Raw genomic sequence first — 12,645 nt, 5'->3', positions numbered from 1 at the left:
AATTGCAATATATCTAATTTCAAAAGTTTAATTGTAATAACAATATTTAAATAAAATACAGAGTAAGTAGGGAATCCCGAAAAATCAAAATCACGTGCCGAAGTAAACTAGTACACAGTATAGTTCTTAATAATGAATTTTATTGCCTATACATGGAAGTCTTGTGAAATGTTCCAAAGCTTTGCATTGTGCTCTACAAACATATTTTGTTTCATTTATGATTTTACTTCTTTGAAAATTAAAGTTTTGGTTCCCTACGCATTCAAATTCTTCAACTATTTTTTTGCGATAAACGCATCATGAGCATGGTTTGATTGTTGGATGGTTGATCAGTCTATTTATAATTTGTTTATTATATTGTCTTATTGAAATATATCTACAGTAATATAATGTAGTCAAATATCTTAAAGAGGAAAGATTATTACGTTTGTATTGTAACTAAGAAAGTTAAAAACTACATCATACCGAAGATTTACATTACATCGAGTATGCTTTACTGGCTTGTTTTTGAACATCCTGTATATGTAACTTATAGTCGCTCTTATATGAAACAAATCATCTATAACAGTTGTTAGGTTTAACAGTTGTCAAGAAGTAGGGTACTTTGTAAAATAACTAGAAAAACGTAATATAATTATGTTTATAGACATTCCAGAAAATGATAGAAAATATAAGAGTTTTAGGGAAACTTATAAATATACAACTTTTTCTATGATAACATCTTTTGTTTACCCAAATTCTAAATTTATTAAACACCGTTTGTTTGGTTTCGGTAAGAAATGTATTTATTGTATTGTATTAATCTTTAATTCTAGCCTGTACGTCAGAACTCTTAAGTAGGTACATATCTTTCATGATACGAAGGAACCCAATGAAGCTCCATCGGATTCCTAATAATATCTCATCCTTATACTTATGTAAAAGTCGGGCACAGACTATCAGCGTTGTGCTGGTACACGTTTTGGTTAAAATTACTAATACGTCTTAACTAAATTACTTAAATAAGAATAAATCCATTGCTACAGAGCTGGATGGCCATGCGTTAGAACCGGAAGTATCAGCCAATCGCAAGAAAACCTAAGAATCCTTTTTAAATTACTGCAATATTGACACAACCGACCAGAAATAATCTTTAAATAAATAAAACTTTTATGTAATTTATTAATCATTTTGATTAAAATATGTAAAGATGGGTTTTTAAAGTTATATATTTTTCAGGATTAATTACGTTAACTTCGCTACCTATGGTAATATTCATCAGTATAGATATCGTTAGATATGCTATGGATGGAAATATTGTAGAATTTATTCAGCAAACCAACCTTCTTGGACCGTTTCTTGCCATTCTTTTTAAGGTATGGTGTTTTAAAACGTCTTCAGTACCTACCGTTAATAACATATCAAAGTTATTTGCCATTACGTTTCTCTTTTGTTTTCTCGTCGTTAATATTTTCCACCACGCTCACATAATTGATAATGGAAAAATAGGACTTATTCATACTTGTTTGAACTTGAAATTAAGAAAAATATAAGAACGCTTTTTAAAAATCTTTGTATACGGTCAGTGACATATAAGCGTACAGTGCTAGAGGAACCAGCTACTTGCCGTAGTGTGAAAAAAATCTTGTTGCATGTTATACTGTGGTTGTAAAGGACACTTCGGATAGTATTTAAACTAGGCTGTAAAACAACAGTGTTAGCCCAGTGGCAGCGTGCGACTTTCATGCCTGAGGGAGTAGGTTCGATTTAATAATAGGCAAAATATAGACTTTCTTTCTATGTGCGCATTTATCATTTGCTCGAACGGTGAAGAAAAACAACGCGAGGACCGACATGTGTTAGACCCAAAAAGACGACGACGTGTGTCAGGCACCGGAGGCTGATCACCTACTTGTCTATTAGATTTAAAAATGATGATGAAACAGATTCAGAAATCTAAGGCCAAGACCTAAAAGAGGTTGTACTGATTTATTTTTTGTAAGACAACAGAAGTTAACCCTTTGAATAAACAATTATTATGAGTGGATAATAAAAAGGTATCTTCTGGCAATTAAACAAATTGTTAATAAACCAAAAGGAAAGCAACATACTTTAAGATTGGGTCATCAGAATATTCAAGGTTGCTAATCCAATTTACTGAAAATATAAATGTTTTTAGAAAAAAACCAAGTTCGATAATATTTGTTAAACTAAACACTCGTTAATAAATTAACATCAGAATTCAATTATGAAAATTATTTTGTAGTTAGCTATTTCAGCCGGAAGGGTATGAGACCTTATCAAATTGTCGGTTGAAAATTCTATGGAATTGTCCTGTGTGGAGCTCGATAAGCATGTTGGAGTGTATGCGTTTATAGACCTCCTGTTATCAGACTGTCTGTATTTCATTGTGTTCTGGAAGATGTGTTCAAAAACTAGTAGCGGTAGCAGGAGTACTAGTAGTAAATCATCATCATCATAAGTGGTGATTTTATATTAATTTATTAAACACAAACTCACAAATTATCAGATTAATTAGTCTTTTTAAATCAATTAGGGCCTGTTTCACAATGTCCGGATAAGTTCCAAATAAGCAATGTATGGATAAAGTGCCAAATAGCTATGAAACACATAAATTATTCGAAAGATAAAAGTTCAAAATAAGATACTTCGCATTTCATGACGTATAGCGCTATCTGACAGTCGTGAAACGTAAATATACTATTTATCCTACCAATAAGTAATAAATAGTTTATTTGAAACTTATCCGGACATTGTGAAACAGGCTCTTAATGTTGGGATTTACGTTACCAAAATATGTTAAAAGTAGGGAATGTGACATCAAGTTGAATGGAGGAAAACTGGAATTTATTAATCAAACAGTTTTTCTAGGCATCACGCTAGACCAGAAGTTACAATGGGGACTTCATATTACATCTATTACGGGCCAGCTGAGCTCAGCCACTTATGCGGTTAGAAAGATAAGACTTTAATTAACAAATGTAGAAACTGCGCCTGGTATATTTTAAAAACTTTCACAGCATAATGTCGTACGGCATTTTACTGTAGGGTCGGGCTGCTGACATTGAATCCATTTTTATTTTGAAAAAGGGAGCCGGTTAAAAAGGTTAATATTATGACAGTACCTTGCCAATACATAAATGAAAAATATTTTGTATGTAAGAAAGAATCTACATCTTTTTAGTAAAATCTGTGATAGACACAATTTCATTACTAGAAATAGCTCAACCATCTTTGTTAAATATTACAATAAAATACCTTGTGACATATTAAAAGTAAACGAACACGCATATTAAAGGATCATATCCAAGTTAAATTTTTTTGGAAATATACTGGTCCTGCTCCATAGGAATCATAGAGCCTTGACGAAATAAATTGGTTGCGGATCTAATTTTACATATTTTCGTTTTTTAGTGTTATGTATAATGTAATACAACAAACGCATTATTTTATGTTTTATTGTTTTTTTATTACTCTCTAATATATAATATTCTATTATTATTCTAAGTTTCGATATTTGTAAATATGTGAGGGACATGTATACTAACAATACAATATGTATAGTAATGTTATTCTGGGAGAACATTGTCTTCACATAATATGATTATTTAACTAGTATAAAAATATTGTAAATTCTATTTTAAAAGAATAAGTGTGGAGTTTCTTGCCCATTCTTCACCACACGAAGACGATTCAGATAATGAATAATACTAATTAACATCGAAATGCGCTAGGCCGGGTGAAATATTCCATGTATATGATCATTAACATTACTCAACGACCTGAGATCACGGGCACACTGGAAAAGGCGACAATATTTTCAATCGTCGTTCTGCGATATGTACATTGTGCCTTCTAGGATGTAGGGTGATTGTTACAATGTGCAATCAGCCGATGGCTAAATTGATTCCTGTACTACTTAGGTTCGTAAAAATGTAATGGTCGGTGGGGTTTGTATTGGGTAGCATTTGCGATTAACAACGTCTTTGGGACAACGATGATATATCAGGCAACAGCCATTGTTGCAAGAAAAGATCTCAAATATAATTGGTGCAGTTTGAGGTGTATGGACCAGATTTTTATGGATATAGTAGTAGTACATTTTAAGAAGATTGGTGTCCGTACTGATTTTACCGTACAGTTTGGAGCAAACTTTGTTATTTCGGTTTGCTATGATTATTTTCATGCCGCACCTGGTACAATTAAAGTTTACAGATTGATTATTTTCTAACAAAGGCGTGGTACTCGGCAAAGGACTTGGCTGACGTTTTCGAGCTTGACGCCCTCTCTTAGTCTTAGTCTCTTCTATAATGTGAGAATGGCAAATGCTAAAATCACAGTCGCACATGTTCATTGACTCAGGTGTAATATAATGTATCCATGGAGCGTTAGAGCCCAAGTTCCAGAATTGCGCAATGTGTATGGACGTGCACTCATGGGATATTGAAAAATTACATTCTACACACGCATGTGTTTTCATGCATGGTTGAATTTTTCTGAGTCCGCGACAAAACTTTCGAGACATTAAATTAAATTCTCTTTGTATAGCCTGGGCTTGTTCATCAGTAAATCCAGAATTTTTTAAATACATGGTATAATTCGTCGATTTGAAGTCACTATCTAATATATCCTTCCAGAAACTTAATTGGTCAGCAGCGCTGGTGATCTCCGAGAGGTTCTCAGCATTTTCATCGGTAGATTTGGGCGCTGAAGATGAAACTGTCGTTGCTGGTGACGCATGCTCTTTCTTCTTCGGATTATCAGAGGCCGCTGGTATGCTTTGAATTGCGTCGTACGATTCCTCATAGCTCCTCTTCTTCGCTCGATTTTTCGGTTTCGAAACACGTTCTTTTTTTACCACAAGAGTTTTCTTTGCAGTTACTGTTTTGGACTGGGAACGTTTCTTGCTCGAAGAAGTATGAGAGCCACCGGCCTTCTCGTCAGTTTCAGTGACACGTGATTCAGAAAGTGGAACACTCGTAACGGTTGTTTTTGCTGATGTAACAAGAGTTTTCTTTGCAGTTACTGATTTGGACTGGGAACGTTTCTTGCTCGAAGAGGTATGAGAGCCACCGGCCTTCTCATCAGTTTCAGTGACACGTGATTCAGAAAGTGGAACACTTGTAACGGTTGTTTTTGCTGATGTAACACGAGTTTTCTTTGCAGTTACTGATTTGGACTGGGAACGTTTCTTCTGCGGACGTTTCTTGCTCGAAGAAGTATGAGAGCCACCGGCCTTCTTATCAGTTTTAGTGACACGTGATTCAGAAAGTGGAACACCCGTAACGGTTGTTTTTGCTGATGTAATCCTCATCAAGCCTAGAGCACGTAGTAATGAGGGAGTAACTGATCGTTCGTACGATCGCATCCACCTGGTCTTGGTTTTAATGGGATCAACATCAACTTCACTGGTAGTCGCCATAACTATAAAGTTGTTGTTCAAAACGTATGTTTAGAGGTCATGGTATGATAACCCATTTGTTACACAACACAAATATCTATACAATGTTCAAACTGAACGCTCACGCGGCCGTGCGTCACCTCTGAATATCAATGAGGCGCCCGTAAGGAGACCGCTCCCGTTGCTTATTTAAGAACGGGCGCTGTGCGTATTGTTGTGTTTTCGAACATGATGTTGAACCTCATCCGAGCGATAATGAAGTGATTTGAATGAAATGCGCACCAACTTTACGTGTTCATATACACAACATTCACCGAAATAGATTAACTGCCATCGTTATTGTTAATTGAAATGTAAAAATCCACGGAACGTAACTAATAAACAAATGTTAAGCGAGGGAAAAAAGAACGGACGTGTCCATGCTTTGGTGGATTAGTTACTACTGACGCGCTTGCGTGGGTTGCGACACTAAGGATTGGTCGCTCAATGTTTAATATGTTATCACCACACCATGCTACGATTTCGCGTTATACTGTGATGTAAAGCTTCTACAACTAGAATTTAGCGGTTCGTTCGAGCTGCTGAGCTAGCGGATGCGTCTGCACGTTCACACTTGCGCATGTTGTTATATGAACATTTGAACTCGTTTGTTCATGATATTGCGATTCTACGGCGACGATCGCTGCTGAGCCGAATGCTACGCCGTGTGCTAGTGTTGCACGAACGATTACATCGTGGTATAAAGCCGGTGCGATTGTAGCTCAGACATGGGAAAGAAACGGTTCAGGTTATCAGAAGTAAGCATTTTAACATCTCGTTGTATATTTGTTTTGCCTTTTGACCCTGACACACGCCGTCGACTTTGGCATGCCAAGTGGGTCTAAGTCTAAGGAATGAAGGATTGAGCGTTCGTCAAAAGTGTATAAAAAGTTTAATAATGCACAGGCAGGGTTCAAACCACAGGCATGAGCATCGCACGGTCAAGCCATTTCACCGAAACTACGTTGAATGCTCTCTAATATATGTTTCTTTGTTTTTGTTCGATGAATTAAACTTATAAAAATCAATTAACAGATGCTGATTCAATGTTACTGCAACCAGCATGCGTTAGCAATAATAAACGAAATTAACCGTGACTATGCTCTGTATAATGACATGTCTGCCCCGTATCAGGCGATCGCGGACGAAAGCATCAAAAGCAATATAACTTACACCGACAGAGGATGGTTTATAACAGTAGCATTAGTCGTATTAGTTTTTCCAGCTATGGCCCTTGCTAGAAATATGTACTATGAGTTTCAAGATGTCAACCGAAAGTTTATGGTGCACGAAGTAAGGATACCGTTTGTGGTGGACGATGACAGATATAAATCGCCAATGTACGAATTTATGTTTTTGTATATGGTTTATTTCTGCTTCTTGTACCTGATCGGATTTTCCGGATATGACTCATTCTATGGCTTATCCACGAACCACGCATGTTTGAAAATGAAAATGTATTGCAAAATGTTCGAAGAAGCGTTGAGAGCAGACGTCAATGAAGTACAAACAAGAGTTGCTGAAGTTATTAAAGAGCAAAACAGACTTTACAGGTAAGGTAATCTGGGGTTCCAATTATATTAAAAAATACTTTATTTTAAAAGTCTTCTTAATCTAAAGAAATAGTTACTGTATAGATAATTTTATTGTTTTTGGCGATTAGATTCGTGGGGGAAACAATAATTTCTTCAGATAGTCAATACCAGATTCGTTTCGATTCTTATACAAAAAGTAATTAAACCTTTATCTAAAGCCATAAATGTTTCTATCTGTCCTGGTCATGATCCCGTAAGGCCTTGCAATTACTTAATTACTAAAATAAGTATTGAAAAGTTTCCACTTATGGGTAAACCGCTTCGTTACGTAACGCGTTACGGTGTCTCTCTCGCTGTAACCCGCAGTGCTAGCCGTATATTTTTTTTATAGAACAGGGGGCAAACGGGCAGGAGGCTCACCTGATGTTAAGTGATACCGTCGCCCGTAGACACTCTCAATGCCACAGGGCTCGCGAGTGCGTTGCCGGTTGGCGGAACTATTTCAATATTAAATAATTCAACTTAGATTAGTCTAAAGTATCACTTCTGTCGGGCGTCCCATGTTTTTGTTCTATTTTTGGGTTCGTCGATATCATACAAAACACTTTTAGTATTTGGCTTGGTTTAATATTGCTGGCGACGATGATACAACTGTGTAATATAATGTATATATTACTTGATGTAACGTATCCATTGTTTTTATTTTCTTAGACTTACTAAAAAATAATAAATTATAAGACCAATTAGGTTAAACATTAGATTTTCATTTCATATTAAGTGTTTCACGAGGCAATGCCTTCGTTTCGTTCTTGATTAGCACCGTATTAGGGCGGTTATGGACTACCGCTTTTTACGCGCGTACAAGCTCGTCTTTGGGACCGCATGTAGGCACGTACAGGCGGGCCTTTGGGCATACGTTCAACGCGTACGAGCGTTGACGCGCTTCTAAGCTTGTATAAGCAAATAGCAAATTCATAAATCAGAATTTATGTTCGTACTGTCACAACGCCACTACCGGTACGCTAGTCTCAAACCGCCCTAACAGCGGACATTATTAAGTTCTTTTGGATGCGGGCCATCGGACAGTGTAGACATTTATTGCCTCTTTATATTCATTTTTACACATCAGAAATAATAATTAAAATTACATATTAATCAGACCTCGATCGTCTTTTTGATTAAAAAACTTCAAAATAACTGCACTGATTTATGCCATTTTCACCACTATGCAGAGTGATTTGTGAGAAAGGTTTACGTATAATTTATCAAGGTTCACGGGTAGTAACCCGGGAAAAGATAGGATTTATGGCTAATATAGAATGTGCCGTCACATTGTACAAAATTTATAATTATAATGGATATAAATATTATCAAAGAATTACCATTAAAATTTAATAAACGACAAAGGCAAGAGTAACAGTACGAATATAAGATCGCTTTCAACTAAAACAACTTGATTTCAAACGCCAAAGAAACTAGTATATTTTTGGATTTTTGATGTCTCAAAACCTATTGAACGTAAATATGAGTAATTAGAAACTTGATTACCATTTAGATCACCTGATAAAGATAGAAGTAGCCATAGAGGTTCTCTCTAAATCTATTGCTACAAAGACTGTGATAACCCTAAAATGTTCTAATCTTCCTCTGACATAAAGGGGTCCTTCCTTGACAAGTCTAATCACCTGGCCGACCCGAAGGACAGTAGTAAATGACGATATCGCAGTGATTGAAGGTTTCCTACAAATAATAGCTATGGTTGTAATTGACTGATTTGGACCACATTACAATGTGTGGTTATGAAAGGATTTAATATTTTTATAATTTTATTTCAGGGTGGAGGTTTTGATTTAAAATACTTAATTTTTTGTATTGGTAGTACCTTACACATTTTCCTGCCTTGTCTATATTCAGCTAAATTAAAAGATATGGTAAGTACATCATTTAAAATATGTAAGTAGTCAGTCATTATAATTACAATATGTACATAAAATTTTAGATTTATTTTCCTTGAGCTGTAATTCTATTTTATATAATATATAGAATCGATATCGAAGATAAAAAGTTTCCCCAACCATTAATTATTGTAACAATCTATACGCCATTATCATTATGTTTTGAGAGAGGTGCGATAGGCTTTTATTTCCGCAAACGCATATTTTACGCTGTTTATAAGTGTTAAGATTACATACAAACAAGTTGGAAAACGAAAGACAAACATAATATATTCCACATATATTTTCGTCTATTTCACTAACTTTTGTAGTCTATGTACTTGTTAACTACAAAGTATAGGAACTAATCTATAAGCACTAAGTTCGCACCACTAAGCCACTGAAGCTTCAAAAGTGCTAATATTGTATATGCAACACTAGTGATTTGTTACCCTTTGGAACTAAGACATGAAAATGTAAATTGTTGAATTCAGTCCTTAGAAACAGCGACATTGATATATTGTGGTGGCTGGGAGCAGATACACCGGCCAGAAATACGGAGAATGGTACAATTCATAATCGCCAGATCGCAGGTATAATATTAAATACTCTTTTTAATCATATCTTTACAAAGATTACAATTAAATTATAATTATTAAGATGACAATTATTGTATATGTATTTGTGAGAAATAAAATAAATATATTATTATTATTATTAAAGATTAGTTTTCAACCCCTATAAAAGTTGCTTTGATTAAACGTAATTTAAATTTGGAATGAACGTAATTTAAATTTGATAAGGACCCCAGAGATCGAATTCAAATATTATATAATTATAATATTTGAATTATATATATAACATGGCTGTCATAAAGCAATCAACGCGCGAACGTTAAAAAAAAAGAAGTTTTTGTCAAAGTAAAATCTCAATAGATAATACATACATTAAAAAAATAGAGCTGATTATTAAATTAAATTAAAAAAATTGTGTTTTAAAATAAGTTTAGAAATTGTAATTTGTCACTATTTACCCACTCTTTAGTTATTGTATTGTACAAAAGACTATATATATATATTTAAATCTGGATAATAATTTTATTTTACAGGTACACGTGGAGATAGTAGCTTTCAATGTAAAAGTGTTTGATATGGAATTGTTTGTATCAGTAAGTTTGGTAATTTTATCTATAGGTTACTTTACATATTGCAAATAAAAGTGACTACTTTTTTTTTCAGATTTTGCAAGCTTCGTATTCGGTATATACACTACTACGGTCATAAAATTTATTTGCAACATCCTATTTTAATAATACAATATTTTTCACAATATAGTAGATAGGTCCGCTTAGATCGTACAAATACATATTTTTAATGTAAATGTGTTAATTAAAAAGCCTGTGAAAGTAAAACGGTTTTACTTTTAACTTTAATTTAAAATCTAATTCCCCAGTTTTACCTGTCGTTGTCATCTCATATTACAGCGTAAATACAATTTGACAGAAAAATAAAAAGAGGTAATATTTTTTTTATATAACAGCGGGCAAACGGCTCACTTGATAGTAAGTGATACCGCATGAACATTTTCAAAACAGGACTCCCATGGGCGAATTTGCCCTAAGAACCAGTAGGCCCGGGCCTAGGGCGGCAAGATGCGAAGGGCGGCTAAACGTCTAAAAAAATATATTTGTACAATTTTGTCTTAATAAAATGTTTTGCTCTTTGTAGTTCTTTCAACAAACTGTTTCCTATAGACACTAGACAACCCATACGCAGATTTTTTTTAATTTTTATAGAACAGGGGGCAAACGGGCAGGAGGCTCACCTGATGTTAAGTGATACCGCCGCCCATGGACACCCTCAATGCCAGAGGGCTCGCGAGTGCGTTGCCGGCCTTTTAAGAATGAGTTTAGTGACGATCTAGTACACCGTTTCTAAAGATATCATAATATCTTGTCTAAAGGTGTGGAGAAGCGGCACATGGGGCCTAGCAGCTAGGTCTTCAAATCCGCATCTGAGGACTCGAGTGGCCTTTAAAGCGTTTAATTTAATTTAAATGGAGCTATTAACTCTCTCTAACAATAAATAACCTACGTAGTTCTCCGTAATAAGACACAAATAAGCTTTCATGTCAAGTACTGCGATGGGAAGGCTGATTTCCGTTTTCAAATGCGGAAACATTGCCTATGTAGCTCGTACCGCTCGTACTAGAATTGATTATGGCCCGACGCCAGTGTACGGAAAACTCACTTCGAGACATTTACACAAATTTCTGTTCAAGTCGATTTCGAATTTTCCGGGTAAGTAATTGAAAGGCCATTTATACGTCGTTTATTCGGCAAAGTGACTGGGAAATACCATGAGCAATGAAATCCTAAGTGAATTTTGAAATTTACACCTTTATATGAAGAATATAGTTTGAAAATTAAAATCCTATATAAAATATATTTCCTTTAAAAAAACATATGAATTTTACATAACAAGAAAAAATGTTTTATTATGATAGGTTGTATTATAATTTTAAATGTACCTCAACCATTGCTGCTGTTTGAGTAATACATTAATACATTAATTTTACTATATCTAAGGTTAGTAATTCTTTTGTGGGAAAAGGGATACTCTTCTTCATTAAAATACCAGAGGCTCATTTATTTCTGTATTTTAATAAATTTAAGAAATGTGTTAAAGAAAAGCTGTATAAAAAGGCTTACTATAAACTTAACGATTATTATCTAGTTGATAAAAGGGCCTGGAACTAATGCTAGACAGGCTACTTCTAATTAATTTTCGATATTTGTTTTAAAATAAATGTAAACAACACTTATTGCTTCATGCTTTGCTTTTTTAAAACAGTACCGAGGAGTTTTTACGCAGGCTTTTTCTCTCGCCCTACATCCTCTGTCTTTACCGATGAGTAGGGAGTAGAACTACAGATTCAAATTAAATGACGGGGAATAAGTCTCGTCGATCGTCTGTTATATTAACATATTTTTTATATTCATATGTTTTATAGTCCCACAGTCATTTGAAATACAAGGCCAAATGCGATGGAGACTCGCTGTAGGCCCTCTGCCCTATCTAGGAAGCACAGTCCATAGACATGAAAATATTACTGTCTATTTAATTAATATTTAAATAGGGTATTATTTATATATTATTTAATAATATGAAACACATTAACATTTTGTGGATAAACCACTAAGTTACTTAATATTTATAAATGTTTGAAATATTTTTAAATTATGTAAATAATCCACGATTTAAATCAATTCTCCTTACATTTAATCAATTCGTTTACCCGACAAACAAAGTTCCCGATTAAAAAAAAACAAAGTAAAAAGGCAGAAATATGCAAATACTGGCATACCGTTTTGCAATATTAGAATTTCCCGGTCTATAGTATCAAAGTAATTTCATGGTTTGAAAGAAAATAGAATCGAGAGCAAACATCGGTGCTGCGGCAAATTGGCGACGGTCAACAAACAGTACCCTTCGTTATTTACAATAACATTTGTTTGCTATTTCTATTTTAAAATCTTGCATTTATGTTGAATATTTATTTGAACGAATACTCCTTGAAACTTATAGCATCAAGATTTATTTATTTATTTAGTAATCCTACAGCTAACATAAATTATATATAATTACAAACTAATACACTGAAAATATAGCCAAAGATGGAATACATGATACATTTTACTAGGAAAAGATTTAGAAAAGGGAACAAACAAACAAAA

General features: G+C 34.3%; 2 protein-coding genes across 2 annotated transcripts; one reads left to right on the top strand and one right to left on the bottom strand.

Moving 5' to 3' along the window:
* Positions 1–3,485: 3,485 nt before the first annotated feature.
* LOC110996954 lies at positions 3,486–5,864 on the bottom strand. Its single transcript, XM_022264865.2, has 2 exons — positions 5,175–5,864; positions 3,486–5,030 (listed from the first exon to the last, which is right to left on the bottom strand). The coding sequence occupies exons 1-2, from the start codon at positions 5,420–5,422 to the stop codon at positions 3,920–3,922; spliced, it is 1,359 nt and encodes a 452-aa protein (XP_022120557.1). The 5' UTR covers positions 5,423–5,864; the 3' UTR covers positions 3,486–3,919.
* Positions 5,865–6,168: 304 nt separating this feature from the next.
* LOC110996965 lies at positions 6,169–10,192 on the top strand. The gene is made up of 8 exons (XM_045629005.1): positions 6,169–6,198; positions 6,476–6,993; positions 7,104–7,171; positions 7,514–7,656; positions 8,811–8,906; positions 9,404–9,502; positions 10,018–10,077; positions 10,148–10,192. The coding sequence occupies exons 1-8, from the start codon at positions 6,169–6,171 to the stop codon at positions 10,190–10,192; spliced, it is 1,059 nt and encodes a 352-aa protein (XP_045484961.1).
* Positions 10,193–12,645: the final 2,453 nt, after the last annotated feature.

The sequence above is a fragment of the Pieris rapae genome, chromosome 7 (genome assembly GCF_905147795.1).
Source record: "Pieris rapae chromosome 7, ilPieRapa1.1, whole genome shotgun sequence".
In the NCBI taxonomy this organism is placed as follows: domain Eukaryota; kingdom Metazoa; phylum Arthropoda; class Insecta; order Lepidoptera; family Pieridae; genus Pieris; species Pieris rapae.
This window is presented reverse-complemented; position numbering and strand designations above follow the sequence as displayed.